Below are 27,981 nucleotides of genomic sequence, written 5' to 3'. Positions count from 1 at the left end.
ATCAACCTGGTATCTGTGGTAGTGGGTTTTTGAAGAGTAGCTTTGGCAAGATAAGGGTTTTGCTGAAGTTTTGTTAGCTAGTTACAGGTGTTCTGGTGTTCACATTTTATTGGACAAGTCTAAATCATTATCAACATGGAGAAAATGCTTCCTGCCACAGAGGCGGTCAAAATCTACCAGACAAACTATGTGAGAAATGCCAGAGCTATTGGTGTCTTGTGGGCAATTTTCACCATCTGCTTTGCCATCATCACAGTGGTGGTGTTCATTCAGCCCTACTGGATCGGTGACAGTGTCAACACCCCACAGTCTGGCTACTTCGGGCTCTTCTACTACTGCATAGGCAACCCCATCACCTCAGAACTTGTCTGCAAGGGCAGTGTTCTCGACTTTAACTCCATTCCGTCCGGGGCATTTAAGACTGCCATGTTCTTCGTGGGAACCTCAATGCTGCTTAATGTGGCCACCATGGTCTCATTCGGTCTTTTCTTCTTCTGCAGTGCAGCGAGTGTGTACAAGATTTGTGCATGGGTGCAGATCTCTTCAGGTAAAACTTAATAGTGTGATTCAAAGTTGAAGTTTGGTTCTCTTGTTTGAAAGTTAAATGCAGTAACTTGTGATTTCTCCAATAAAGCAGACTCATTTTTATTTTTTTCCTGGTTTGTGAACAATCTTAAAGGAATCAGTTCTAAATAGTTGAATTTCTCTCAAAGTAGTGTCACATTTTTGCATCCAGATAACTAACGTCAAAATGACAGTTTTTGTCAAACTGCATTGATCATAAAGTGTAAATATTAAATGCTGCCCAGTGCACTTAACAAAAAGTGATAAGCCAATCTGTACAGTGTTTGCATCCATAATAACCTTGCAAAACATAACAGTTTTGCTGTTATAGAAGACAGCATATAAACATATCAATTAGACTCAAGAATTCAACCGCACTGTTGTATGAAATAGTATCTGGCTATTCTAATCCTGCCATATAGCCATGTTGAGCTGCTACAATCTACATGGAGGAATATTTCACCACAATGCATACAGTGAATGTATACAGAATGTACATTAAGACACGGTGTAAACGGGCCCTTGTTGGCTTAGCATAGTATGAGTGATCAACAGCAGTACAGGTAATTTTCTTAGTTAATCTATCCAGTGGTGTTTATTTTAAAAAATAATAAATGAACTTTTATGACCCCCACCAAACACCCTCTACATACCGTCTTCTCCATCTACTGGCAAATCACTATTCCTTTACCACTCTATCCTTACACAGTTTTATTCCTATTTTACAATATTTTGTCTATAATAGTCATCCTTCTTATGTTTAAAAGTTATCACAGGTTGTTGAACTTCATTTTATTTTCAAAAACACGTTAAACTAGCTATCTAGGGTGGTTTCAGGTACTGTAACCACTGTCAAAGTAAGAGAAAGAGATAGTAGTTTGAAAAGAGTATAAACGCAGCACCTGTGTTGTCCACTATCATTAGAGTTCACCCTAAAATAATTTTACCCCTTTATTGCCACCTTGCCTCTATACAAATTGTAACATACGTAACTTTTTTTGTCCTTCGGCATACAAAGGTCAGTATGCAACTAAGCCATTTGTGGATGTTGAAAAAAAAAATGATTTGATGTTTGCTCATGCCACTCCATACATGTAGCACTGTATGAGGACAGACAGAACCTACTGTAGATAGAAACTACCTCCACAAGCAGCTTTTAAAACCCCTTTGATCATCTTTTCATGTGGAGAGTCAGTGTTTGCATTTGAAAGAATGTGAATCTCTTTCACTCACACACACAAACACAGCTTCAGAAGTATTTTATTTTCTGATCTTTTATGTTCTCATTGGGGGCCAAGCAGTAAGGGTGAAACGTTGTGGCAGCTCTTCCATAGGAGCAGGTGTAGGAAAACCCCATTTCGATCAGCCATTAAACAAATGTTAGTCCGCATAAAGTCAGACCAGCCATTCAACAGTATTAGTCCTCATAAAGTCTACACATTTTAAATTCCACTAAATTATTAATGACCTGTTTTAAGTCTCCAGCTTGTCACTTGAGATATAAACTGTTTTTCTGTTGATTTGATCACATTTCTAGGAATAGCAAACGTTAATAGACATCCATATAGCCATTTATTTTTCTTCCCATGCTCCGTGAATATTTACAGTGGAGGAAGAGGACAGGACATGGTTAGTGACAGGGTTGCCAGATTGGATTAAATACTCTGCATTCCCCAATATCTTGTTGTGTAAGTGCAGACAGTGCATCTAGGATGTACAGACATATTACAAATACCGGGAGAGGGAAAGGGGGATTATGGAATAATGTCATTATCTCAGAAATGTGTGAAATACTTGTTTGGACTCAAAGTAAGTAAGTAAAGTAAAATTTATTTATATAACACATTTCACACAGCAAAGCTGACCAAAGTGCTGCACAGAGTAAGGAAAATAACATAGAAACAGAATTAGACCAAATAAAAACAGACAATAGAAAAAAATTGATTAAAAATTTGTTTAAACAATTAAAAATTTGATCAAAAAGCCTGGCAGAAGAGAGAAGTTTTAAGCCTATTTTGAAAAGTGGTAATAGAAGGTGCAAGGCGGATGTCCAGTGGCAGTTGATTCCATAGACGGGGAGCAGCAACAGCAAAAGCTCCATCCCCCTTTGTTTTTAACCGGGAACGAGGGACATGCAAAAGAAACCCATCAGAAGATCTTAGACATCTGTTTGATGAACGTGGTTTAAGAAGATCCTCGAGATAGGAAGGAGCTTGATTATTAAGAGTTTTAAAAACAAACCTCAGAATCTTAAACTGAATCCTAAAATGGACTGGGAGCCAGTGAAGCAATGATAAAATTGGGGTGACATGATCAAACTTCTTTTCCCTGGTCAACAGCCTTGCAGCTGCATTCTGAACCATCTGAAGACGAGCCAGAGATGACTGAGGAAGACCCGAGTATAATGAATTACTGTAATCTAAGCGAGAAGTAATAAAAGCATGAATAACCTTCTCCAAATCCTAGAAAGACAAAAACGTTTTGAGTTTCAAAATAATCCGTAGTTGATAAAAACTAGTCTTAACAACCGAATTTATCTGCTTGGTTAAGCATAATTCTGAGTCCAGAATGAAGCCAAGGTTCAGAACCTGGGAAGAAATTGAGGGAAAGTTATTATGGAGCTCGTTAATGAGACCATCTCTCAATCTCAGGGGGCCAAAAACAATTATTTCAGTTTTGTCTTCATTAAGTCGGAGGAAATTATTTGTCAACCATTTTTTAATGTCATCCAGACAGTCCAGCAATGGCTGAATGGAGTCACCAGCTTTCAAAGGAATGTACAACTGGGTATCATCAGCATATAAATGAAAAGAGACGTTGTGAGCCCTAATAATATTCCCCAACGGCCGCATATATAAATTAAAAAGAAGTGGGCCCAGAATGGAGCCTTGAGGAACACCACTAATAATAGGACTAGAAGAAGAGCAGAAATTACCCAACGCTACCGAGAAAGACCTGTCCTCAAGATATGAGCTGAGCCATTGTAGGGCAGTGCCCTTGATACCAAACAGATGCTCTAAGCGCCAGAGAAGTATGTTATGGTCTACAGTATCAAAGGCAGCTGTAAGATCTAATAGCATCAACACAGTATTTTTTCCAGCATCCACTGTGAGTAAAATGTCATTGGACACTTTTAACAAAGCAGACTCCGTGCTATGAAAAGCAGTGAAACCAGATTGTAAAGGTTCAAATAACATAGCTGAGTTTAAAAACAGGAGCAATTGAGATTGTACCACTTTCTCTAGCAGCTTTGACAGAAACGGTAGCTTAGAGACAGGCCGATAATTATTAAGGTAACCTTCATCCAAACCCTGTTTCTTAAGCAAAGGTTGAACAATAGCATGCTTAAAACAATTTGGGACCACCCCTGCATCCAAAGAAGAATTTATCAACACTTGGATACTGGGACCAATTTCAGAAAAGGTTGCTTTCATAAGCACAGCGGGAACAATATCAAGTGGCGTGGATGATATTTTCATCTGGTTAACCAGATCACAAAGTTCCTTTAGAGAAAGGTGTTCAAATTGATCAAATGAAACCGGTAAAGCCAGTGAATTCAGGGACAGGTCTGATAAATGCAAAGTGAAGGAAGAACGAATGGTAATTACTTTATCAGCAAAAAACTTTAAAAACTTCTCACAAAGTTCAGCCGAAGGTTCCCCATGGAATTGGCAACTCGGATTAATAATTGAATTTATCGTGGTGAATAAGATCTTTGGTCTATGACAGTGTGTAGCAATTAAGTCAGAGAAATACCTAGACCTAGCTGACTTTGCTGCACTCTGAAACTTAAACAATCTTTAAAGATCTGGAAGGACACCGTTAACTGATCATGCTTCCATCTCCGCTCAGCTTTACGACAAGTCTGTCTGAGAGAACGAGTATTATCGTCCAGCCAGTAATAAGATTTACGATTTGGTTGTTTCAGTTTAAAAGGGGCAATGGAATCTAAAATATTGGAGCAAAATGAGTATAATAAGGCAATCAAATCATCAAGACTCTACAGCACTCAAGATAGATGTTTCAACAGCATTAGCTAGAAAACTTTCACTAAACTGAGAGGCAGTGAGTGAATTAATACAACGAGAATAATATCCTGAAGGCCTAGTCATAATGGCAGAGTTGGCAGCAGGGACCTTAAAAACAATGGGCTTGTGATCAGAGAAGGAAGCATCTTCAATATTAACATTATCAACAGCGGTTCCATATGACAATATAAGGTCTAGTGTATGACCAAGGACATGAGTTGCCTGATTTATGTGTTGAATAAAACCAAAGGAATCCAAGATATTACAAAATTCAGTAACCAAGGGTCGACCAGGGCAACAGACATGCACATTAAAATCACCCAATAATAACAAACGATCATACAACGGAACAATAGAAGTTAAAGAATCACAAAAATCACTTAAAAAGGCATTGTCCGGGTTAGGTGGCCTATAGATCAAAGCACAGAATAGCGTGGAAGAGGTCGACTCCAACACAACACACTGCACCTCAAACGACGAGTAAATCAAAGGCTGAGAAAAAGAAGAAATTCTCCATTTTCCAAGGTCCAAATGTTTGGGCTAGTTTCAGGTATTTTGTGTGGTTTTTTGAGGTGTAGATGAGCTGGAAATTTTGCTGAAACATGTCAAACCTGGTTAATAATATTAGTTCAAACACCGCTGGAGGCAAGTCTAAACCCACTCATAATAAGCTGCTAAAATGGATGCTGAATGATTGCATGCTATTGACTCAACTGCCTAATACAGGGTTACTCTAAAAAGAAAAAAAAATAAACAACAACTCCTCCTCTATAGGCTAAAATATAGCATAAGTTACGTCAGAGATCCTGAGATTCCTAGGGCCCCAAGCAATAGCTGTGTTTGCTTCCTAACTTCATTTCCAACCCTACCAAAACAGAATAATCCTCAACTAAGTATTCCTTTAAGTAAACTCCAGGGCCCCGGGTTCAATGTTAATCTCAGGTGACCATCGTTGTGGAATGTGTGCGCGTGTTCTCTCCAGTGTCCACATGGGCTTCCTTCAGGTTCTCTGGTTTCCTCCCACCCCCCAAAAACATGCCAATAGGTGGATTGGCTAAGATAAATTGCCCCTAGATGTGAATGCATGCATGCATGGTGCCCTGCAATGGACTGGCGTTCCATTCCAGGGTGTTACTGCCTCATGCCCAGTGTTCCCAGGATGGGTTCTGGATCCACTGTGAATAAAAGCTCAGTGTTCTATTCCTACCAACAGATAAGATGTGTACTGGCCAAGAAACCATTAAAAATAACCAAGGAATTCACAAAAAATAATGTTGCCATACTTGGTGAATGCATGTTCTGCTCAATGTGTTCTCCATCCTGTAGCTGTGCTGTTGGTGATGGGCTGTATGATTTACCCTGATGGATGGGACTCTCCTGAAGTAAAGCGGATGTGCGGTGAGCGGACGAGCAAGTACACACTGGGGAACTGCACAGTGCGCTGGGCCTACATTTTGGCCCTCATCTGCATCCTGGATGCACTCATGCTTGCACTTGTGGCCTTCACACTGGGAAACCGACAGGACAAACTGCTGCCTGATGAATTTGAACTGGAGACAGGAGGTAAGAACAACAATTATTTCGAAAAACTACTGGTGAGCTTGGACACTTGATTTAAAGTGTGTCTCGCTGCTAAATTCAGCCTAGACTATAAAATTCATAAAGCTAGAGGTTTCCAGTTTAAGTGTTTGGATTATATAATAAGCACTGCTTAAATTCAGTATTTAAATGCAATATTTTGATGAAGCTAGGTATAATAGTTCAAAGAAATGTCACAAAATATATAAAACCTATAGGTTTAGTTTTATAGTTTTGGCTTCAAATAAATAATGACAACATAATGCTTTGTCACTACAGGAAAAAGCTGAATTCAGAAGCTGTTCTGACAACTGCAAAGAATCACAATAGGCATCCTAAAGCCACCGAGTATATAACCACTGAGGCAGACCGGTGAATACTAAAACTGGTAAAAATCCAAATAAAGACATTACAAGCTTTAATTTTATTCAGTCTTTGAGACACTTTGTAGTATATGTGGGTTTCACCAATTTTAAATCATTTTGCCATTAGGACAAACACTGTAGACTACACAAAACTGAACCTACTTACAAATAAACAAATCAAATTTCACCCATCTTCCAAATATTTTATTAAAACATTACTGTCCAGCTAAATAACCTTAGTTGTCAATAGTACGATTTCTTTAAAAACTGTACATGGCTGTAATATACAGATCAAGGCAAACTCTTTGGTACACATATATACACTGACAAGACGCGCACGCGCGCACACACACACACACACACACACACACACACACACACACACACACACACACTTACTTTTCACAACAATCATCTGGGTGGTGTTTAACAGCTACTCATTTTCTGGAAGCAGAGAAAGCAACCCTCCAAGTGTACTCAGATTTGATAAAAAAAAATGATGCGTACAAAAAATGTAACTGACACTTTTTGAGACAAAATTACAGTGGTATGGCATTTGCTAAAATAAACTACAAATCACTTAAATGCATTTTCTACAGTCATGACAAACCTAATGGTTAATTTTCTCTCTCTGGTGAGCGTACTCCCTAAACTAGTAAACATGTAACAAAGTGACCCACAATATGTGCCCTTACATCAACCCCATGTTCAGTTAAATCCTAGCAAAATACAGAAATCTGACCTTTTAGCATGTAACGCACAGCTTGAATAATACAAGAACTGTTCCCTAAAACTGTTGTGCAAATTTAGAGGGAAAAGTAGAGTTTGAGGACAAACGCCACCTCAGGAAATAAGTCTCAAGACATAAAACCACCAGGAAAACACAGCATTTCTCAGGTGAAACATACAAAAAAAAAAAAACCACACACAAACAAATAAGTACAAGTACTATTCAGGTAAGCACTCAAACTGGAACGTGATATGTTGCAGTCTCTTGGGTGGAAGTGGAGGAAAACAGGGCTGCAGTGGTTTATGAGAGCCACTAGAGGGCGAGCCAGGGGTGGCGCAGGCATTCAGCCGCCGTGGCTCGTTTCTCGGGGATGAGTTCAAGCATGGGGAGCAGGAAGTCTGCAAAGGTCTCGGCATCCTCACGGGACCACTCATACTTATCCAACAGCACCTCCAACAGACCCCACGGCTTCAACTTTGTGATGTGCTTCAGATCACCTGCACAGGGCACATATTTAGAACCTACATAATACCCTCTCTACACACTCACCAGCACACAATATGGGTTAACCGGTAAAGCATGCATACATGATAAGGGGCTCTACGGTTTCGACAAAAATGATAAATGATTATTTAAAATAAATAAAAAATCATTGGCTAATATTTTTACTAAATACCAAATACAAATTTGCTATAATTGTTAAGCTGCATGAAACATGCTTAGCGCTACAACAAATATTTGATGAACTCAACAAATTTGTTAATGAATTTATGAAATGATTCAGATTATCTACACTTTTCCAACTAAGCCTTTAACTTCCACAAATTTACCCAACTGATTGAACTATTTTTTAACCATTTATCATTCGATCATTTACATGCAAGGTTGTCACAACAAAAGGGTGCAAGTTAGAAATATTCTTTGATAAGGCAGTGAAAAACATTCATCATTTGATAAGCATCTATGACATTTTTGCTATCTCATCTCAAGCATTTTTGTCTGCCTCATTTCACGTTTGCCGAAGGTAATTTATTCTGTTTTATGCTGTAAACAAGTTCATTGTTTGCACATGTAAACATTTTAAGTTCTTTACTTAGATGTAATGGGGTGATGCCCCACAAGAGTGTCTTAATATGATTTGTATTCCGCTGCTGGTTTTCTTTTATTAAATCGATCATTCAAATTAAATAATCATAGCAATAGCAACAAGAACCACTTGTTCTAAGCTGTTAGGCCGTAATTTCCTTCATTTGAACTAAATGAATGCATCTGTTATATGGCTCTCCATGTATCCTGTGGTTGTTCCACACATTGGTCGTGTGTGTGTGCGCGCACAATTCAAACTAACCCTTCGCAAGACGTAATATCAATGCAAACACAAGGTGACGTGACAGCAGTAGCAGCAAACTGGTAACTGTAGGTGTGTCTCCAATCACATACACATGTACTATCTAGACTATTTGGAAAAGTCTTTACATCACATGGATTTTAACGTGATTTTCTTACAAAATGATTAGTGTTTGAATTGACCAAACCTAAAAGTAGGTCTATGTATTACTCTGCTAGATCGGTACACACTAAATATATTTAAATATGCCTTTGTATGACAGCCAATTGAGGGAAACTACAGGTACATTTACATGACAACGATGTACTAAAGACAGAAAAGATTCACATACAGAGGACAACGTTGTCAAAACGATCCCCGTTCACACGGATTCGCAAAATTAACTAAAAACGCTGTATTATGCATGCGAGGCCAGTAGTTGGTGATGTCACTTTGTAAAGAAACACTACGCATATGCGCACATAAGCACTCACGTTAACGGGTCCGCTATGTTGATCCAGGCAAGACTGCCCAATAAATAAATACATGTAAACAAGGGAGCTGTGTTTTTTCTGGATAAAAAGCACAATAACGTTTACATTTCTCAGATGACTTCAATGGTTCATGATCTATGTGGAGTACAAAAAAAGTTCTGTCCCCCTCCCCAGTTACTTAGAATCTCGATAGTTAGACTTGGAAAATTATGTCATAAGGAATTGTGAAAACTCCCACTGGCCAAGCATAGATTTGCCTTATTTTTTTGGTTAATAAATGCTGAGAGGTCCCTAATGTAATATAATGTACATGAAATGTGCATAAAAGGTTTTTTCATGGTGGAAATGGATTTTTCTGTCTTCGACCCCATCTGCTTCAGGTCAGAATTGTTAAAGCTCATTAACAAAAAAACAAAAAATAGAAATGGAGACACTGGCACTCAGTCTGCTTTCTAATATTTCTTACAATAAAAGGATACTGATATCTCCTAAACAGACAATTACAAAGAATTATAAGATTTTAAATTCCCTTCGTCTGCGTACATGTTGGTTAATAATTTGGCATATGAAACAAATGCGTCTCCACTGGTCGTAGTAATGATGCAGTAAACCTACACTTTGCTGGAGAAGCGTCAAACTCAAAATCTGTAGTTTTGAACATCTCGCTCGCAGGCCTATAGACTGAACACGTAATACGCGTGCACACGACGTCATCATTTTCACAGATAATCGCTTTTGTACGTTTACACGTAGATGATAATGGCATCATTTTCATAAACTTGCACTTTGAAACCCGTTTTCAGAAATTTTGCGTTTTCATGCCCCAAAATGCCATTGTCATGTAAACGAACAGCCAAAACACATAAAAAGCTTTCCATTTTTAGTTGAGAATGTTGTCATGTAAACAGCCCCTAATAGTGCTGGTATTTGTACGTCTCCACACCGGTAACATACGTTATAGAACAGCTGCTGTAAAATCATTATTTACAAGTCAATACAAAACAACCAGGGATGTTTTGAAGCCATGTGAACGCATGTACAAATCATTGTATACAACACCATGCTTCCAGTATAAAATCAGCCTTAATGAGCAGCCATTATTCAGTGTAATGCTTTTATCCTCCTCCCCCTCTTCACCCATTTCATATTCCACTTTATATAATGTTCAGTCATCACGCTATGGAGCTCAAAAGAACTACAACCACTTACTGTACAAAGACAAGCTAATCCTTACAGACATTTAAGTGCTATTCACAGAAATATTCACAGAACTTATCACCACCATCCATATAGTATACAGTCTGTATGTGAAATCATTAGGATTTTTCAAGCTTTCTTTCTACTTGAAATAGGTCATATAAAATAATTCACAAAACAGTATTACCTTTCTTGGTGAAAAAGTCCTTGGAGTACTTTCCCGCAATTATGAGTTTGCGTGGGACCATCCCCAGCAGCTCAATGATCAAAGCAATGTGGTCTGCCATTTTGCATGGCAACAAAAAAAAAAAAAAAAAAAAAAAAAAAAAAAGAGGGTTGTTGTGATGGTTGGGGGTGGGGTAGGGGTGCAGGGGTTGGAGGAGACAAAACAAACCACATATTGATCAAACATGGTTAATTGTCATTTATCCACTCTGGGAGTAGGGTGGTGCAGAGAGGAAGCATACAGCTCAAATCTGACAGCACAGAGATAAAAGTCAGCAGTCTGACTGGTTGCATTATTCCATTTTCTATCTAGCTCTGAAGCTCAAGATCAGCCAGAAAGATAATTTAAGTACAGTTTCTGTGATAGCTGTTAATAAGAGCCCTGAATGTCCACATTCATTTAGAAAGCATTCACTGGCCATTAATGCCGGTGAGCTATATGATTATATTAGCTACATTAATGCCATAATGAGTTATATAAATTAACTACTGGTGTTTTTTTTTTTTTTTTTCCTGGAAGCATCACTCAGAATACTTTTAGTTCATCAACTAAAAAAAGGAACTTGTAGCTGAAGAATTTAGGAATCCACTGACACTTCATGCCTTTAACTGTGATGTCTGAGAAATGCTAGCTGAAATTAAATTGTAAAATGCACCATCAAAAGAAGCTGCAAAAAAAAAAAAAAAAAAAAAAAAAAAAAAACACCCTCACGCTTGGCCTCGAGGCCCAGAGTGGAATTCTTCACGCGTACCTCTCCGGCTGAAGTATTCCTGTGAGACTTTCCCACACAGAGCATAGTGTCTGGGAATTCTACCCAACAGTTCAATGATCAGAGCAAGGTGGTCTGGAGGAAAGTCAAGAGTAGGGAAAGAAAGAGAGAGAGAGGGAGAGAGAGCGAGAGAGAGAGAGAATGACAGTAGCAAGGACAAAAGCAAGATGAACGGTAATAGGCATGACCTATAAAGGTTACAAGCCAATCACATATTGATGATGGCTGACAAAAAGTATGTTATGTGCATATCAAGACAAATGTTACTGTAGATGGAAAGTAAATGCTGTCTAGGATTAGTAAGGATTAAGCAAGAATGTATGCAGAACACTGAGTCTAGATCAGGGATACCAGAACACAAGTCAAAGCACTGAATCTGGTTCCAATCAGACAGCAGGGTAAAAACTGCACTATGCAGTGATCTGGGCCTTGATAACTGCACGCTTTCTCCATCCATCACAACATATCAAAGCGTGTTTTTGGGGGTTGGGAGCATGGTCACTTTGTTGGGTATTAAGAATGTGCTGTGCCAATAGTCATCATATATGAACTATAAAAGTTCATTAACAACAAGCAAATGACTTATTACAGAATAACTTCAATTCATGGGGCAGAGGAAGTTTATACTTTTTATACTGAAGAAAAAAAAAAAAAAAAAAAAAAAAAAAATCATAAGCACTCGTACAGCAGACGAAACCGGCATTCTTCTAGTATAAATGCTGTAAAATATCAAGCAGACAGATGAGAGACAAATGTTTAGGAAGACTATTATTACTGTGACAAATAAAACGTCTGCACTCTAACATTTAGCACATACACAAAACATCCAGGCAATTTCCAATAGAATTTCCTGTCTTCTAGAAATTTATTCCCAAGTACGTTTAAACAGATGATATTTATATTCCACAATCATGGATTCACTATTTGTGGGTAAAAACAAAAAGGACAGGTGCTTTTACTACTGACATGGCAATAAAACTGCAGTAGCATTTGTGAAGGAACAAAAGCATCTTTTGTACTTTTGATCTCCCTGGACGCATGCAGAAACAGCATGATGTGGAATGTTATAAGCATCACAAAAGCATGGGGAGGACCCATAAATTTGGAGCATTTTTAAAACATCTCTGGAAATAAGGCTCGAATTAGAACATCTTCTGCATGCTATTATAGCATGTAATTTAAAAAGGCAGCAGGTATTAGTCCAACCAAAATGTAGGGGATGACAAAAGGAGGAGAAAATTGAGTGAGAAGGGAAACACAAGTAGAGAAAGTGAAGACATTCGTTCAGATTTTATTGTAGCTCTGTTAGAAGGGAAAGAGACACAGGAATACAGGCAGCTGCATTATATTTTGTAATGATAAGTCTCAGTGTTGTGCTGGAACCAAAAAAAACAGAGCCAAATACTCAATATATGTAGCTTGGATCACAAATACAGAGTATGTGATGTGATCACAATTCATTAGTATACTGCCTATTGCAAGATATTATTAAGCAAGTTATTAATTATTCCTAATCTTCACTGATTAGTCATATCAGGAGGGGTACTGCTGAATTGAAGAACTTACAGTAGGCATACAGGTGCATCTAAAAAAAAAAAAGTAAAAATTCATTTTTTCTGTAATTTAATTCAAAAAGTGGAACTTTCATATAAAATATAATCATTAAACATAAAGTGAAATATTTCAAGACTTTTCTTGTTTTAATCTTGATGATTACAGCCTACATCTCATGGAAATCAAAAATACAGTATCTCAAAATATTGGTTACAAGACAGAAATGTTGACCTGAGAAAAGCTCTAATCAGATAATTAACTCAAAACACCTGCAAAGGTTTCCTGAGCTTTTAATCTCTCAGTCTGGTTCAGTAAACAACCACACTCGTGGGGAAGATGAAAGTAAATTTTGCATTTCATTTGGAAATCAAGGTCTCAGAGTCTGGAGGAAGAGTGGACAGGCACAAAATCCAATTTGCTTGAAGTCCAATGTGAAGTTTCCACAGTCAGTGATGATTTGGGGTGCTGTGTCATCTGCTGGTGTTGGTCTACTGCGTTTTCTCAAGTCGAGAGTCAATGCAGCGTCTACCAGGAGATTTTAGAGAACTTAATGCTTCAATCTGTTGACAAGCTTTATGGAGATGCTGATTTCCTTTTCCAGCAGGACTTGGCACCTGTCCACAGTGCCAAAACTACTAGTAACTGGCTTGTTGACCATGGTATTACTGAGCTTGATTGTTCAGCCAACTCGCCTGACCTGAACCCCATAGAGAATCTATGGGAGACACCAGACCCAACACTACAGACGAGCTGAAGACTGATATCAAAGCAACCTGGGCTTCCATAACACCTCAGCAGTGCCACAGGCTGACTGCCTCCATGCCACACCCCACTGATGCAGTAATTCATGAAAAAGGAGACCCGACCAAGTACCGAGTGCATAAATTAACAGACTTTTCAGAAGGTCAACATTTCTGTATTATAAATTCTTTATTCTTATATTTTGAGATACAGAATTTTTGATTTCCATGAGCTGTAAGCCATAATCAAGATTAAAACAAAAAAGGCTTGACATTTCACTTTGTGTAATGAATCTAGAATATATGAAAAGTTCCACTTTTTGAATTAAATTACAGGGAAAATGAACTTTTTCATGATGTTCTAATTTTTTGAGATGCATCTATATATGCAGTGGAAATTTAAAGAGATTTTGCTTAGCCTTAAACTAGCCAACCATAGGACAGCTCTCTACGTCAGTATATCTGCACTTCTTTGCACGTCAATGGCTAAAAATGTCTAGCATCAGCACACAGGACTAAGCATCATGGTTTGCTTGGAAAAGTAAGTCAAAAGCAAACAAATTAGAGACAAGAAGAATCTGCTTTACCTTCATCTCTGGAGTAATCTTCACCAGAGTGGGGTTCAAACAAGTAGTCCCCAGTGGCCAGTTCAAATGCCTGCAATGAGAGGAAGGAGACATATAGGAAGAGAGATTCTATTTTGACAAAGAAATCTCAGGAAAGAATCACAAAACTGCTGCAACTTTACTTCAATGTTTAAGGATAGTGAAGTACTCATTAAAAATATATCTAGGTTAAGTAGTGGATAGCTCAAATTTTTTACAAACCAACTAATGTCTATTGTGAAATAATGGCACTGGACAGAAACGTTAAGTAAATGCGAATAAGTTATTTGTAGTTATCGGCACTGTTAAAAGTACACACTTGCTCAGTGTTGATATGAGTACTGTATTGTACATCTCTCACCATACAAGCTGTGCTCCATATATCAGCTGGTGTACTGTAACCTGCACCAATCAGCACCTCCAGGGAGCGATACTGCCTCGTCTGTATGTCCTCAGTGAAGTGTTTGTGCTACAGGAAAACAACATTTTCATTCATGGGTTCAGCCTAACCATATGGTAAGTGTGCACTTAATATCATGCACCAGGGGAAAAAGCTGATAAATAATCCAATAACTAGCAGTGTTACCTACAGGTTTGAAATATACCTGGGTGTCCCTTTATGTTAAAATATACTAGGTTACTCTCTCCCTGTAACCCAAACCTCTCAATTCTTTCTAACTCACCTGTCAAAACCCTACATCTGCCAATACTACTTAAAATGTTTTCCTTTTATTTGCATTGTTGCTTCCAATTGCAATTTAACATAAAATTAATCTTGATGTTAAAATTATTGGACTTACTACTTCTACACTTGCATCCTGATCAAAACATGTGTGTAGCTTTTTGTGATTAATTTCTGTGTTTAAATCATGGTCAATGATATTCATTAAACTTCAGACACTCTATACAATTCCTGGACACAAGACTGATCCAGACTAATGTAATCAAAGATCTCTCTCAATAAAGAAGTACTTCCTCTAATAATATATATATATTTTTTTTAAAGAAAAGTTTAATAGCATGCTGCAGGGATGACATTTTTGTTGGCCAGGCCAGAAGTTAGCATCACCCTGGTTCTCTCGACAAAAATCTAATAGGATTTTTCCACTGGCTTTGGGATTACAGCATAAAATAAGCTCTGTGACCAACAAAAGTTTATGATTTACACTTTTATCAAGATGATCTTCACAAACGAATAACTATTATGAATTTTGAAGCCTAAATACAATCACGAGAAGTAAAAAGCTAAAGTTAGGCTTTAAACAAACTACACCACGGTCGCATGAGTTCAGAGTTACCACCACTAAACTTCTGACAACTCTTTCAATCTTTTTTTTATTTTTTTATTTTTTTTATTAAACCACTACATTTGGAAAATACTATAAATTGATAAATCTACAAATTGGAAAATTTGAGTTGGAATAGTTGGAAAGAGCGCGAGTATAAAAACAACGAGGCTGTAGTGGAGGAGTTTTCCTGTTCAGCGTGATGGTGTTTAATGTCCCAGACAACCTCTGTAGTCCCATTGTCCACTTATTAGCAACCGCCTTATTCAAGACATGTAAAGGCTTTTTTTTTTTTTTTTTAAATCATGAGTGGGGTATTACTGATGTATTTTATGTAGTGGAATAAACCGTGCAAATATCTTGAGCTTGTGTTAACTGCAGACCTTATTTTCAGGCATTTAAACAAAAACCCATTCAAAAACCCCACTGAATTTGGGACGATGGAACCGGAAGTGTTAAAACAGTAACCCATTACCAGGTTTTAGGGCTCATTCCTGCACCACTTTATTTAGTGTGCTAACCACAAATGTGTAAGAGTAAAATTTGCTGATAGACCTTTAAAAAATATATTTGTGTAATAAATAAAGGTAGTGATGTTTTGCCATTTTGTATCTATGTTTTCAGCTCTAATACAGAGGACAGCAAATTGCATGTGGTTCTTCAATAGAAGGCAGTTGTTATAAGTGGTGTGAGGCAGCTGAAAGTGATCTAATACTGTCACATGTTAACTCAAATTACCAATATTTTGCTGCTCGAAAAAGTTTCACACGACTACACTGCAGCAATATTTTCTTCAGTTTAAGGTTTCCTAAACATGTTTACCTTCAAAATCAATTGGAAAATATTGAACAATATTAAAATGCATTGGAACATCCAATTAATATACAGTATCTCACAGAAGTGAGTTCACCCCTCACATTTTTGTAAATATTTGATTATATCTTTTCATGTGACAACACTGAAGAAATGACACTTTGCTACAATGTAAAGTAGTGAGTGTACAGCTTGTATAACAGTGTAAATTTGCTGTCCCCTCAAAATAACTGAACACACAGCCATTAATGTCTAAACCGCTGGCAACAAAAGTGAGTACACCCCTAAGTGAAAATGTCCAAATTGGGCCCAAAGTGTCAATATTTTGTGTGGCCACCATTATTTTCCAGCACTGCCTTAACCCTCTTGGGCATGGAGCTCACCAGAGCTTCACAGGTTGCCACTGGAGTCCTCTTCCAGTCCTCCATGACGACATCACGGAGCTGGTGGATGTTAGAGACCTTGTGCTCCACCACCTTCCGTTTGAGGATGCCCCACAGATGCTCAATAGGGTTTAGGTCTGGAGACATGCTTGGCCAGTCCATCACCTTCACCCTCAGCTTCTTTAGCAAGGCAGTGGTCGTTATCATGTTGGAATACTGCCCTGTGGCCCAGTCTCTGAATGGAGGGGATCATGCTCTGCTTCAGTATGTCACAGTGCATGTTGGCATTCATGGTTCCCTCAATGAACAGTAGCTCCCCAGTGCCGGCAGCACTCATGCAGCCCCAGACCATAAAACTCCCACCACCATGCTTGACTGTAGGCAAGACACATTTGTCTTTGTACTCCTCACCTGGTTGCTGCCACACACGCTTAACACCATCTGAACCAAATAAGTTTATCTTGGTCTCATCAGACCACAGGACATGGTTCCAGTACTCCATGTCCTTAGTGTGCTTGTCTTCAGCAAACTGTTTGCAGGCTTTCTTGTGCATCATCTTTAGAAGGGGCTTCCTTCTGGGACGACAGCCATGCAGACCGATTTGATGCAGTGTGCGGCGTATGGTCTGAGCACTGACAGGCGGACCCCCCACCCTTTGATCTCTGCAGCAATGCTGGCAGCACTCATACATCTATTTCCCAAAGACAACCTCTGGATATGACGCTGAGCATGTGCACTCAACTTCTTTGGTCGACCATGGCGAGGCCTGATCTGAGTGGAACCTGTCCTGTTAAACCGCTGTATAGTCTTGGCCACCGTGCTACAGCTCAGTGTCAGGGTCTTGGCAATCTTCTTTTAGCCAAGGCCATCTTTATGTAGAGCAACAATTCTTTTTTTCCAGATCCTCAGAGAGTTCTTTGCCATGAGGTGCCATGTTGAACTTCCAGTGACCAGTATGAGGGAGTGTGAGAGCGATGACACCAAATTTAACACACCTGCTCCCCATTCACACCTGAGACCTTGTAACACTAACAAGTCACATGACACCGGGGAGGAAAATGGCTAATTGGGCCCAATTTGGACATTTTCACTTAGGAGTGTACTCACTTTTTTTGCCAGCAGTTTAGACATTAATGGCTGTGTGTCGAGTTATTTTGAGGGGACAGCAAATTTACACTGTTACACAAGCTGTACACTCACTACTTTACATTGTAGCAAAGTGTCTTCAGTGTTGTCACATGAAAAGGTAGAATAAAATATTTACAAAAGGGGCGCACGTGGCTTAGTGGTTAGCACGTTCGCCTCACCTCCAGGGTCGGGGGTTCGATCCCTGTGTGTGAGCCCTGTGTGTGCGGCCTGTGTGTGGGGCCCACTGTGGCCCTGTGTTTGCATGTTCTCCCCGTGCTGCGGGGGTTTCCTCCGGGTACTCCGGTTTCCTCCCACACTCCAAAAACCATGCATGGTAGGCTGATTGGCATGTCCAAAGTGTCCGTAGTGTATGAATGGGTGTGTGAGTGTATATGTGAGTGTGCCCTGCGATGGATTGGCACCCTGTCCAGGGTGTACCCCACCTTGTGCCCGTTGCTTCCGGGGATAGGCTCCAGGTTTCCCCGTGACCCTGAAGAAAGGATAAGTGGTATAGAAGATGGATGGATGGAAATATTTACAAAACTGTGAGGGGTGTACTCACTTTTGTGAGATACTATATCTGTTCAACCATGCAAACATGTCTTACAAGTCTGCTAGCTAACTGTCAGTCCCTGGACACACTGGAATGTTCAGTCTATTAACCACATTGCATATCTTTTCTACACCATTTGCACTCATGCAGCCATAAAAAAAAAAGTGCCACTATTGCTCCTTATTCACTGAGACTTTTAACTATAAATGTTGTACCACATGACCTCACACATGCACCTAAGGTTTGAGAAGTACAGGCTATTGAAGAAAAAACAAAAGAAACAACATTGGAAAATGACACTGCGAATTTTAAAAAGACCCAAAGACCCACTTGAAACAAAGAAGGAACAAATTTGTCAAACAAATATTATGCACTGAATAAGCAAAAAATTTGTTCCAATTCCTTAAACGATGCCTCATTTGTTTAAAAGGGTGAACAGAGCAAACAAGCGATGATTGGCAAGTTTTGAGCGAGATGGTGCATGCAATGAGTGCATTTATCAGGAGCCATTTTCACCTGAAAGCGGCTAAAGAACAAAACATTGCCCTGCAAAGCCCAAGAATTATGCCCAAAATTAAATGAAAAAGGGGCACGGAGTTCCTGAACTTGAACATGTAAGTAACATCTTCGCATGACAAACAGGAAGGAACTTTGTTCAGGTATGTTTCTTCCAGGTATTTAACCTATTTGGATCAATTCCAAAATCTATTTAGTTTATCTGCTGGTTAAAATCATAATTCCACAAGCATAAAAACATCTTCAACTGGATATCAGATATGCTGACAATCCATAAAAGGTCAACGGAAAGATGAGACCTCTTACCACCCAGCATGCATTGCCCAAGTCAGCAATCTTGACCTTGATCTTGTCTGAATTTAGCGGTTCCAAGGGATTGACTAGAAGGTTCCCTGCTGCCTGCTTGGCTGAGAGAGGATAAAAAAGAAAAAGAAAATGATGAGAGGAAAAGAATTACCCAATGCAAGCAGGAAGAAGGGATATAAACAAACATGTATTCACAAGTTTGTGATTAGATTAAAACAAGACTAAGAAGAAGCATTTATTAAGTGTGCAGCTGGCTGACCATTCTGTGGTGAGGACTGCTTGTCTCTGGCAGGCACTGGCCTTTCTTGAAGTTTGTCGTCTTCTCCCTCCTCCCTCACGTCTCCATTACTATGGCTCTGACCAGGTTCATCAGAGTACAGCCCGTTACAGTACTCATAAGGGCTCTGGGACAGGTCCCTTGAAGGTCCTGCATTAGCATTGTGCTGGTCCTCCTGCTTCAGCTGCAGTTCCTTGACTTGATCTACTTCTTCGTCAGGTGGTGCTTTGCTGCCAGGCAGGAAGCCATTACAGTTGAGCTCATCTGAGGCAACCGAGGTCAGACGCTCTCTCGGGTTACCTGGGTCTAGAGGAGAGAGAGGAACAAAAATCCAGTCCAAATGGAGAAGTATAAAAAGCCCATCCCATGCTGAGCACATTCTAATCCAAAATATTTATTCTGAACAATGATCAGAGATCTTTTTTGTTATTATCATCATCATCATTATTATTATTATTATTTCAACCAAATGATAAATTGTGAAATGTAAAACCAAGCACAAAAAGTATTAATTTTCATCCAAGCATTAATTTTGAAAAAGTCGAATTATTAAAAATGTTACAGGAAACTGTGTGTTTTTGGTCTCCGATTTTTTTTCTAAGCTTGTTAGTATGCCAACAGTTGAAAGGTGAAAGGTTTTTGACAGGCAGTACAAAAGAATTCAATCAATGTGGAGCACAAATTACACATCTGATAAGTGAGAACCAAAATACATAATAAAAACACAACAGAAGAAATCATGAACGTGATGTGATCATTTTGTTAATTCAACTGTATTTTAGCTAGTTAGTTATATCTGGCAGTCTAGGCCACTACCATTAGATTGAAGCTACATCAAGTACCAGGGAGAGTAAGTCACTTTTGATAAAAGCATCTGCTAAATGAATAAATGTAAATTGTAAATGTTTCAAGACAATCTGCAAGCACATTTCTATGCAGCCAGGAGCAGAGCAGGAGGCATGTTTGTCTGATAGCTTGAACTAAGTAGCTCCCTGGCCACTTGTGCACCTAAACTGCATCGTTCATTTCTACAAAATTGTGTCCATCTAAGTGACAAGTGACAAAACATACTAAAAACAGTATAAAACCAGCTTTACCTAAAAATAAATAAATAAATCTTTTTTTTAAAAACTGACCTATTACTTCCTCTTCACCAATGTCCTGCATAGAGGCATGTCTAAGAGGTGCACAAATAGGTGACTTAGGAGATTGTGGGTCATCCTCCTCCTCTTCTGCACCCTCAAGCCCATTCTCCATTTCTTCCAGGTCCTGAATGCATTTCTCCAGCAGCTCTGCCTGTCGCTTCTGCTTCTTCTTCAGCTTCTTCTTTTTGTTCTTCGACATTTTGGATGCCTGGGGAGAAGAAAAAAAAAGTGATACAGACAAACTTCACTAATGCTCAGTAGGCTAAAATAAGTAACAGAAGGAGAACTAGGGTGGCACAATGCAACTGTACAAATGAGGAAAAGAACAAAACTCGTCAAGGGATTTTACTCATGTTTATACTCAGATTCTTTATAGTTAAGAAACAAATGCTAGAACAAGCCATGTTTGTGGCAGTTTATAACCATTTATGAAACCAAAGGCATGCTTACTTGTTTAGGTACTGGTGCTGTACTCACTGAAACAGAAATGGATAATATTCAGCACAACAAACAGCTGTGATTGTTAATCATCACAAATTTCACAGTTACTCAGCAGCAATGCTGCAGGACTAAAGAAAGTGATCAGACTGACCGTGTTAGAGAGCTCAGGGGACCAGGGGTCTGTACCATGAAGCTGGTTTAGGTGGCTAGCCACCCAAGATTCAGTTTAGTTTGTGCCAACCCTGGGTTTTACGTACCATGAAAGCGGCTCGGCTTTTACTGGTGTTCATCGCCATAGTAACTTACGCTCCATGGCTAACCTGCTCCGGGGCAGGTTATGTTCTGGGTAAGAGAATTCAACTAATTCAACTCCCCAGTGCAAACTGTAAGGCAGCACTTTGCAGAGAAACATTTAATTAAATCACTTTACAATTTATATTAAATGAAATTACATGAAATACGTTGGGGTTATAAGTTTTCAATTCGTTTATTCTCATTGTGAGCCTATAAAAGTAAACATGCATTTACACAATCAGCAATGTTGCCGAGCTTTGGCAGCCGCAACGGTGCTGCTTTTTGTGGTTAGTGTAGGTTTAAATTCCTCATATTTCCACAAAATAATTTCTTGCTTTTCAACCGGAAGTATACACACCTGCTTTTTTCCCCATGCTAAATGCTATTGGCAGTTCGGTGCCGGCGTCACACGTTTATGACTAATCGTAGCTTAAGGATCAAAGCCCGAGTTCACAGTATGTTGATAACCGGCGTCATGGTACCAAAAGATCCTGATTGGATTGGTTTGGTTTTGTCAACTCGAAACTAATCACATAACCCTAAGTTTGTTCAACTACCTTCATGGTACAGGCCCCATGTCAACATCAACGTGTATACTGAAAATAAGAATAAACAGAGTTCACAGGCAAGTCCATTCATGTCTAAAACGCATCATGAAAACAGCTCAAAGTCAGATTGATACACCGTGGAAATAAATGAACACACTGAGCATAAGCCTAGCTGTGTGTGCATGTGAAAGTAAGTAAGTGATCAGCAGAAAAAAAAAAGACGGAAAGAGTGAAAGTCAGCTAGAGACCTGCTGATCCAGAGGGAGGGGGGGCGCCAGCTCTCTGCCACTCTGTGGCTTCAGCTGCCAGTCTTCTCACATATGACTCATCCACACTCATCAGAATGTTCTCTGGCTTTATATCTGTGTGGATAATCTTACACTTTGTGTGTAAGTAGTCAAGGCCCTGCAAAACCTACAACAAAATTACAATTTATTCCTACTAAACAGCATTAGTCACTATTATGGCATTTCACAGTAAATGAATCAGTACACTTACTTGGACAAGAGCCACACACCCTAGTTCTTATAGTCTTATTTCATTTTACAAAAAACAAAGTGCTGAGAATGTGCAGTAAATAAAAGGTTTGCCTGCTATTGCAGTGTTGACATTTTACTGTCCATTATTTACCACGTGTACTTCAAACGTATGGGTGGGGTTACCTGTTGAATGATGCTTTTGACACAAGGGAGGGGTAAACCTTGATAGTTAGACTTGATAATCCACTTGAGTAAATGGTGTCCCAACACTTCAAATACCATGCACACATCTAAGACACGAAGTTAAGAAGTAACTATTCAAACTAATGAGGATACCTTCACATGAAAAAAATATTACTGTCAATACAATCAAATTAAAACTCTTCAGTAATACAGTGCCAATAACTCGCCTGTGAACACGCAATCAATTTTGCTTCAAGTGCTACCGGAACAGATTATCCAAAAAAATACATTTCTTGAGCTCTTAAGACTGTGTGGTTGCTCCAGTCATGAAGTGACGATCAACAAAAATGCTGATCTCAGTCCGGTCTGTAGCACCAGTATTAGGCATCAGCATTCTTGAACGCATTTTAAACAACACACAGACACACCAGGATGCACACATACATAGGGTCCTTTATGGGAAGGATACGAGTTCCATTGACCCCAGAGATTTTGAAGTCATCCAACAGCTGAACCACCATCTCTCGGTTTGGATCATCAGGGTCAGTGTTCCTTACCTGAACACAAAACAGAAACAGCAAAGACTTAGTGCACTGTACACAGACCTGGTGTAAAATTCAAGTGCATGTCACAGAGACAGTACTCACAGATCTCAGCAGCTTTATCTCATCCAGGGCTGTCTCTGTATAGTGCTCTGCACTCTTCACCACTTTCATTGCCACAAATCGCTTCCCTCTGAATAGACAGAAACAATGTGCAAACAAGGGAACAGAGAGAAGATATCATTGAATTATAAAAATAAATAAGACAGGGAACAAAGAAAACAACAAGGAAAGGGTGTGTATGTGTAGGTGTGTGTACATGCGTTTATGTAGCTTCTGATTATTCCTGTGTAATGAAAACAGAACTTACTGAATGTCCCAGGCAAGCCACACAGTGGAAAAATGGCCCCAGCCCAGCTTACGAATCACATGGTACTTCCCATTGTACAGGTCACCTATTTTCACATGGTGGTAGCCACCTAGACAAACAGAAGCACCAGATAAACAAACTCATTTTCTTCCTTGTTTTCACTCACTGATGCAAGAATTACTACCCTCTTATAAGGAAGTGGCAACATCAGACAGAGAACAGGAGATGTTGTGTTTAAAGGAGCACAACACACATTATAAACATACAATATCAAGCAGGTTACCTTTGCAGTAGTCGTTAGGATCTTCCTGCTCCTCATCATCGGATCCCAGAATCTCCTCATCAGGCTCCTGCTGCTGAGGTTCTGCAGGGAGGAGCTGCTGCTGCTGCGACACTCCTCTCGGTTGATGAACTGGCCTGGAAGAACACAATCAATTTAGAATAATGTTAGTACAATGCCCCAGGACTGATGGTAATATCATAGCCAAAAAACACCCCACATTAGGATACTTATTAAGGCATTATTTTATACGATACAGATAACTGCACTGTGTTTTGCAAGATAAGCACAAAGCACTAAAGTCTACTTTTTATTGTATCCAATGACCTAGTTATGGTGAATACAGCCAGAGTTCAGCCTCAAGATCATTTCATCCATCCCTGGGGTATTTCCCAGTATATACACTCAACAAATCTCACTTAAGCATCTGACAATCTAAAAGACACCCTGTCTTTTCATGGAAATCATCTAAGAAAGGCTAACACTACTCCTCTCTTTAACGTTTAGGCAAGCAGTGCAATTAAGTCAAAAAAGTAGAACATAGAGGCTGTTATTAAAGGGCTGGGGGAAATGTGTAAGGAACTTCATGAGCCTGTGCTTTACATGCGACAGTCCCAAAAAAAAAAAAACCTCACGTTCAAACTTAAAGGTAAATCTCCTTCACGTACGTTTTTTTAAATAAATGAACTTCTGCATGTACAATTTAATAGTGTAGCCAATGTCACCATGGAGTATTATATTTCCTGGTGGTAGAACGATAAAATCATTATATATATATATATATATATATATATATATATATATATATATATATATATATATATATATATATATATATGCAAGAAAAAGTATGTGAACCTTTTGGAATTTCATGGTTTTCTGAATAAATGTGTCATAAAATGTGATCTGATCTTCATCCAAGTCAAGGGCATTGACAAATATAATGTGTCTAAAATAATAACACAAAATAAATTCTGATCCCTCAGGTCTTTATTGAACACACTCCTTCAACATTCAAAATGGCAGTGGAAAAAGTAAGTGAGCCCTTAGAATTAATAACTGGTTGACCCCCCTTGGCAGCAATAACCTCAACCAGGTGCTTCCAGTATCTGTGGATCAGACCTGCACATCATTCAGGAGCAATTTTAGCCCATTCTTCCTGGCAGAACTGCTTTAGCTCTGTCATATTCTTTGGACGTCTCATGTGTATGGTTCTCTTCAAGTCATTCCATAGCATCTCTAGTGGGATGAGGTCTGGGCTCTGACTTGGCCCCTCCAAAAGGCGAATTTTGTTTTCCTGAAGCCATTCTGTTGTGGATTTGCTCCAGTGTTTTGGGTCCTTGTCCTGTTGCATCACCCAACTTCTACACAGGTTCAGCTGACATACAGACATTCTTACATTATCCTGAAGAATTGTCTGATATACTTGGGAATTCATCTTCCCCTCAATGATTGCAAGCTGGCCAGGCCCTGATTCAACAAAGCAGACCCAAATCATGATGTTTCCTCCACCATACTGTACGGTTGGGATGTTTTCATGATGATATGCCGTGCCCTTTCTACGCCAGATGTAGTGCTGTGTGGTTTTTCCAAATAGTTCAATCTTAGTTTCATCAGTCCACAAAACATTTTGCCAATACCGCTGTGGAGTGTCATTGTGCTCTTTTGCAAACTTCAGGCATGCAGCAATGTTCTTTTTAGTAAGCAGTGGCTTCCTTCGTGGTGTCCTGCCATAGATACCCTGCTTGTTCAATGGTTTACATATTGTAGACTCATGAACAGAGATGTTAGCCAGTTCCAATGATGCCTTCAAATCTTTGGCTGTCATTCGATGTTGTTTCTTTACCTCAATGATGAGTCTTCGTTGTGCTCTTGGTGTCATTTTGACTGGGCGCCCACTTCTTGGTAGAGTAGCAACAGTACCAAAGTGTCCCCATTTGTACAATGTTTGCCTAACTGTAGACTGGTGAATTTTTAAAGTCTTTAAAATCACTTTGTAACCCTAGCCAGTTTTATGTAAATCAACAATTCTTGATCGTAGATCCTCTGAAAGCTCTTTTTGGTGAGGCATGGCTCACATAAGCATGTGCTTCTTGTGAAGCGCAAACTCCAAAAGTTTGAGGGGTTTTTTATCAGTCAGTAGTTGTAGTCCACACCTCCAAACTCGTTTTCTTAACAAGACTCCAGGTGTGCTAAAACCTGACTCCAACTAGCTTTTTTGAGGTCATTAACTCAAGGGTTCACATACTTTTTCCACAAGAACTGAGGGTTTTTTTGGTTGTTCTCAATAAAGACATGAAAGATCAGAATTTTTTTGTGTTATTATTTTAGACACATTATATTTGTCAATACCCTTGACTTAGATGAAGATCAGATCACATTTTATGACAAATTTATTCAGAAAACAATGAAATTCCAAAAGGTTCACATACTTTTTCTTGCCACTGTATATATACACATACATATATACACACACATACCTCTCTCTCTCTCCATCTCTCTCTCTCACATTTTAGCTAATACATTTGAAAAATTTACAAACAAAATTCCCTGATATTCCCTGACTTCAACCCTAAAACGATCAAATTCCCTGACTTTCCATGACTGGAATAGACTTTATTAAATTTCCATGACATTCCAGAAAATCCATGACCCGTGGGAACCCTGTTTATCTACAGGTACTTTGCTGGCTTCAATAACACAGTATAGCACTGACATACTAGCTAAATCCCATCACTGATCATAACATTTCTGGCTATAGAATTTCTAGAATAAAACATCTTGTTAAATCAAAACAGTTTAGATCCACGACAAGGCAAGGTACACTTTATTTGTCCCTTTGCAGGAATCTGCTTTGCAAAGCGCACATGGCACGCTAGTGGACCACAAAGTTATCCATAGATTTGCATGTGTATTTATGGCAGTGAAGAGGACCTGCATGGAATGCATTTGCCAGTAAGGGCCATAAAGAGCCCTCCATTTTTAGTGTCCAGACACAAACCACTTCAGAGTTTCGACAAATAAATGAGACTTAACCCTAAAGCAGCACAATGTACTACAAGTGAAATAATCAGCATTGTAGACATCATGCTGCCATGTTTGTATGCATGACGTACCCAAACCAAAACAAACCAGTATTTTCCCGTTGCGCTACAGACTGAGCAGAAACATGTAAATAAGAAGCAAACTTACTTTTTGGTTGCCTTCTTGGCTTTGCCCCTTTTCTTCCTGGCCTGGAGGGCGAGAACTGTTAGGGAGATAAAAGGGGAAACCCCAATTTAGAACACAACAGCTATAGTTAACTCAAACACACCCACCAGTAACACTTCTGTAAACGAAGGACTGCCACTGGAAAACCACAGTACGCATCAGACAAGGATTATTTACACTGGGTTAATATTCTGCGACTGAATGATGAACTGGCGTTTCATTTTAGAAAATGGATAACTAGCTGAAAACGTAAAACTGTTTTATCAGGCATTGTTATTAGCCAGTTAGCAAGCTGTAGTGAGAAAACCTTCCCGAAAATGCACTAGCTTCTAGAAATATCCATTTTACACAAATGAACAGGGATGCAGAATAACTCATGCGGATGTGGCTCTGGTAGAAGGCCAGGAGCTAAACGAGAAGATTCCTGAAGTTTCCATCACGGACAAGACTGTATGGGGTCATTTATCCTTACACAAAGATTCCTCTGCTACACTGTACAAACACTGTGCCTCTAAACTACCGTCACATATTTACCACATGGCAAACACGACTACAAATGCGATTAACGAGAGAGCTGTGATGAAAAGCGCCTAGCCAAGCGCCTGCCTGGTGCATCGGCTCCCTACGTTATCGTTAGGTGCCTGGCTAAAGCTAAAGCTAACCGCTGTGTGACATTAGCGTCCTGTCGCACATATCGACGTGTCCGTGAACGAAACGAGATATTTCTACTTAAATATCAAAATAGCATGCTAAAATTCGACCTCACGTCGTTTAGTATACTAACGCCAATAGTGATATCAAGCCGAAAAGTTCAAAACATGAGTAGGTAATGTTAATAGAGATTACCTTTTCTCTCCATGTTGGCCCGGTAGCTGGTGGCTCGAAGCTCCACGCGCCTGCGCAGCTCCTCGTGCACGCACGCAGCTGTGTGCTTATGCGCGAGCCTGGATCCGAAAGCGCATACTACCCGTACTAAAAGTATGGAGAAACAGTATTCAAATGGTGTGAGCGTCCTATTCTTACGTGCTACTAAGCACGCTTGTGTGGGTT

The 27,981-nt window shown here is 39.3% G+C and overlaps 2 protein-coding genes across 3 annotated transcripts; one reads left to right on the top strand and one right to left on the bottom strand.

The window, feature by feature from the left end:
• Window positions 1-6,597, top strand: LOC128607888 (LHFPL tetraspan subfamily member 5 protein-like). Its single transcript, XM_053625134.1, has 3 exons — window positions 1-547; window positions 5,919-6,155; window positions 6,450-6,597. Exons 1-3 carry the CDS (start codon window positions 136-138, stop codon window positions 6,458-6,460), a joined length of 660 nt encoding a protein of 219 aa, XP_053481109.1. The 5' UTR covers window positions 1-135; the 3' UTR covers window positions 6,461-6,597.
• On the bottom strand, window positions 4,405-27,981 carry srpk1a (SRSF protein kinase 1a). Of its 2 annotated transcripts, XR_008385977.1 has the most exons (17): window positions 27,778-27,981; window positions 26,914-26,968; window positions 23,725-23,858; window positions 23,442-23,550; window positions 23,177-23,264; window positions 22,999-23,086; window positions 22,530-22,636; window positions 22,116-22,281; window positions 21,035-21,060; window positions 20,576-20,792; window positions 19,422-19,745; window positions 19,163-19,263; window positions 14,539-14,646; window positions 14,160-14,229; window positions 10,471-10,563; window positions 6,935-7,762; window positions 4,405-6,142 (listed from the first exon to the last, which is right to left on the bottom strand). XR_008385977.1 is itself a non-coding variant. In XM_053625132.1 (16 exons), exons 1-16 carry the CDS (start codon window positions 27,788-27,790, stop codon window positions 7,578-7,580), a joined length of 1,884 nt encoding a protein of 627 aa, XP_053481107.1. In that variant the 5' UTR covers window positions 27,791-27,981; the 3' UTR covers window positions 6,576-7,577. The 2 variants fall into 2 exon arrangements, 1 of the variants encoding a protein (XP_053481107.1); XM_053625132.1 differs by lacking the exon at window positions 4,405-6,142 and having other exon boundaries at window positions 6,576-7,762.

This window comes from Ictalurus furcatus, chromosome 5, assembly GCF_023375685.1.
Source record: "Ictalurus furcatus strain D&B chromosome 5, Billie_1.0, whole genome shotgun sequence".
In the NCBI taxonomy this organism is placed as follows: domain Eukaryota; kingdom Metazoa; phylum Chordata; class Actinopteri; order Siluriformes; family Ictaluridae; genus Ictalurus; species Ictalurus furcatus.
Note: the sequence above shows the minus strand (reverse complement) of the source record. Positions and strands in the feature narration are given on the sequence as shown.

What these genes read in the sequence shown, in the direction of transcription:
- LOC128607888 (XM_053625134.1), top strand. Translation starts at nt 136, where the DNA reads ATGGAGAAAATGCTTCCTGCCACAGAGGCGGTCAAAATCTACCAGACA. An exon ending in ATGGGTGCAGATCTCTTCAG is followed by an intron (nt 548 to 5,918) that starts GTAAAACTTAAT and finishes TCCATCCTGTAG; the next exon opens with CTGTGCTGTTGGTGATGGGC.
- srpk1a (XM_053625132.1), bottom strand. An exon ending in TGGTGAAGAGGAAGTAATAG is followed by an intron (nt 19,746 to 20,575) that starts GTCAGTTTTTAA and finishes TCTCTCCTCTAG; the next exon opens with ACCCAGGTAACCCGAGAGAG. An exon ending in GGACTTTTTCACCAAGAAAG is followed by an intron (nt 7,763 to 10,470) that starts GTAATACTGTTT and finishes TGCCCTGTGCAG; the next exon opens with GTGATCTGAAGCACATCACA.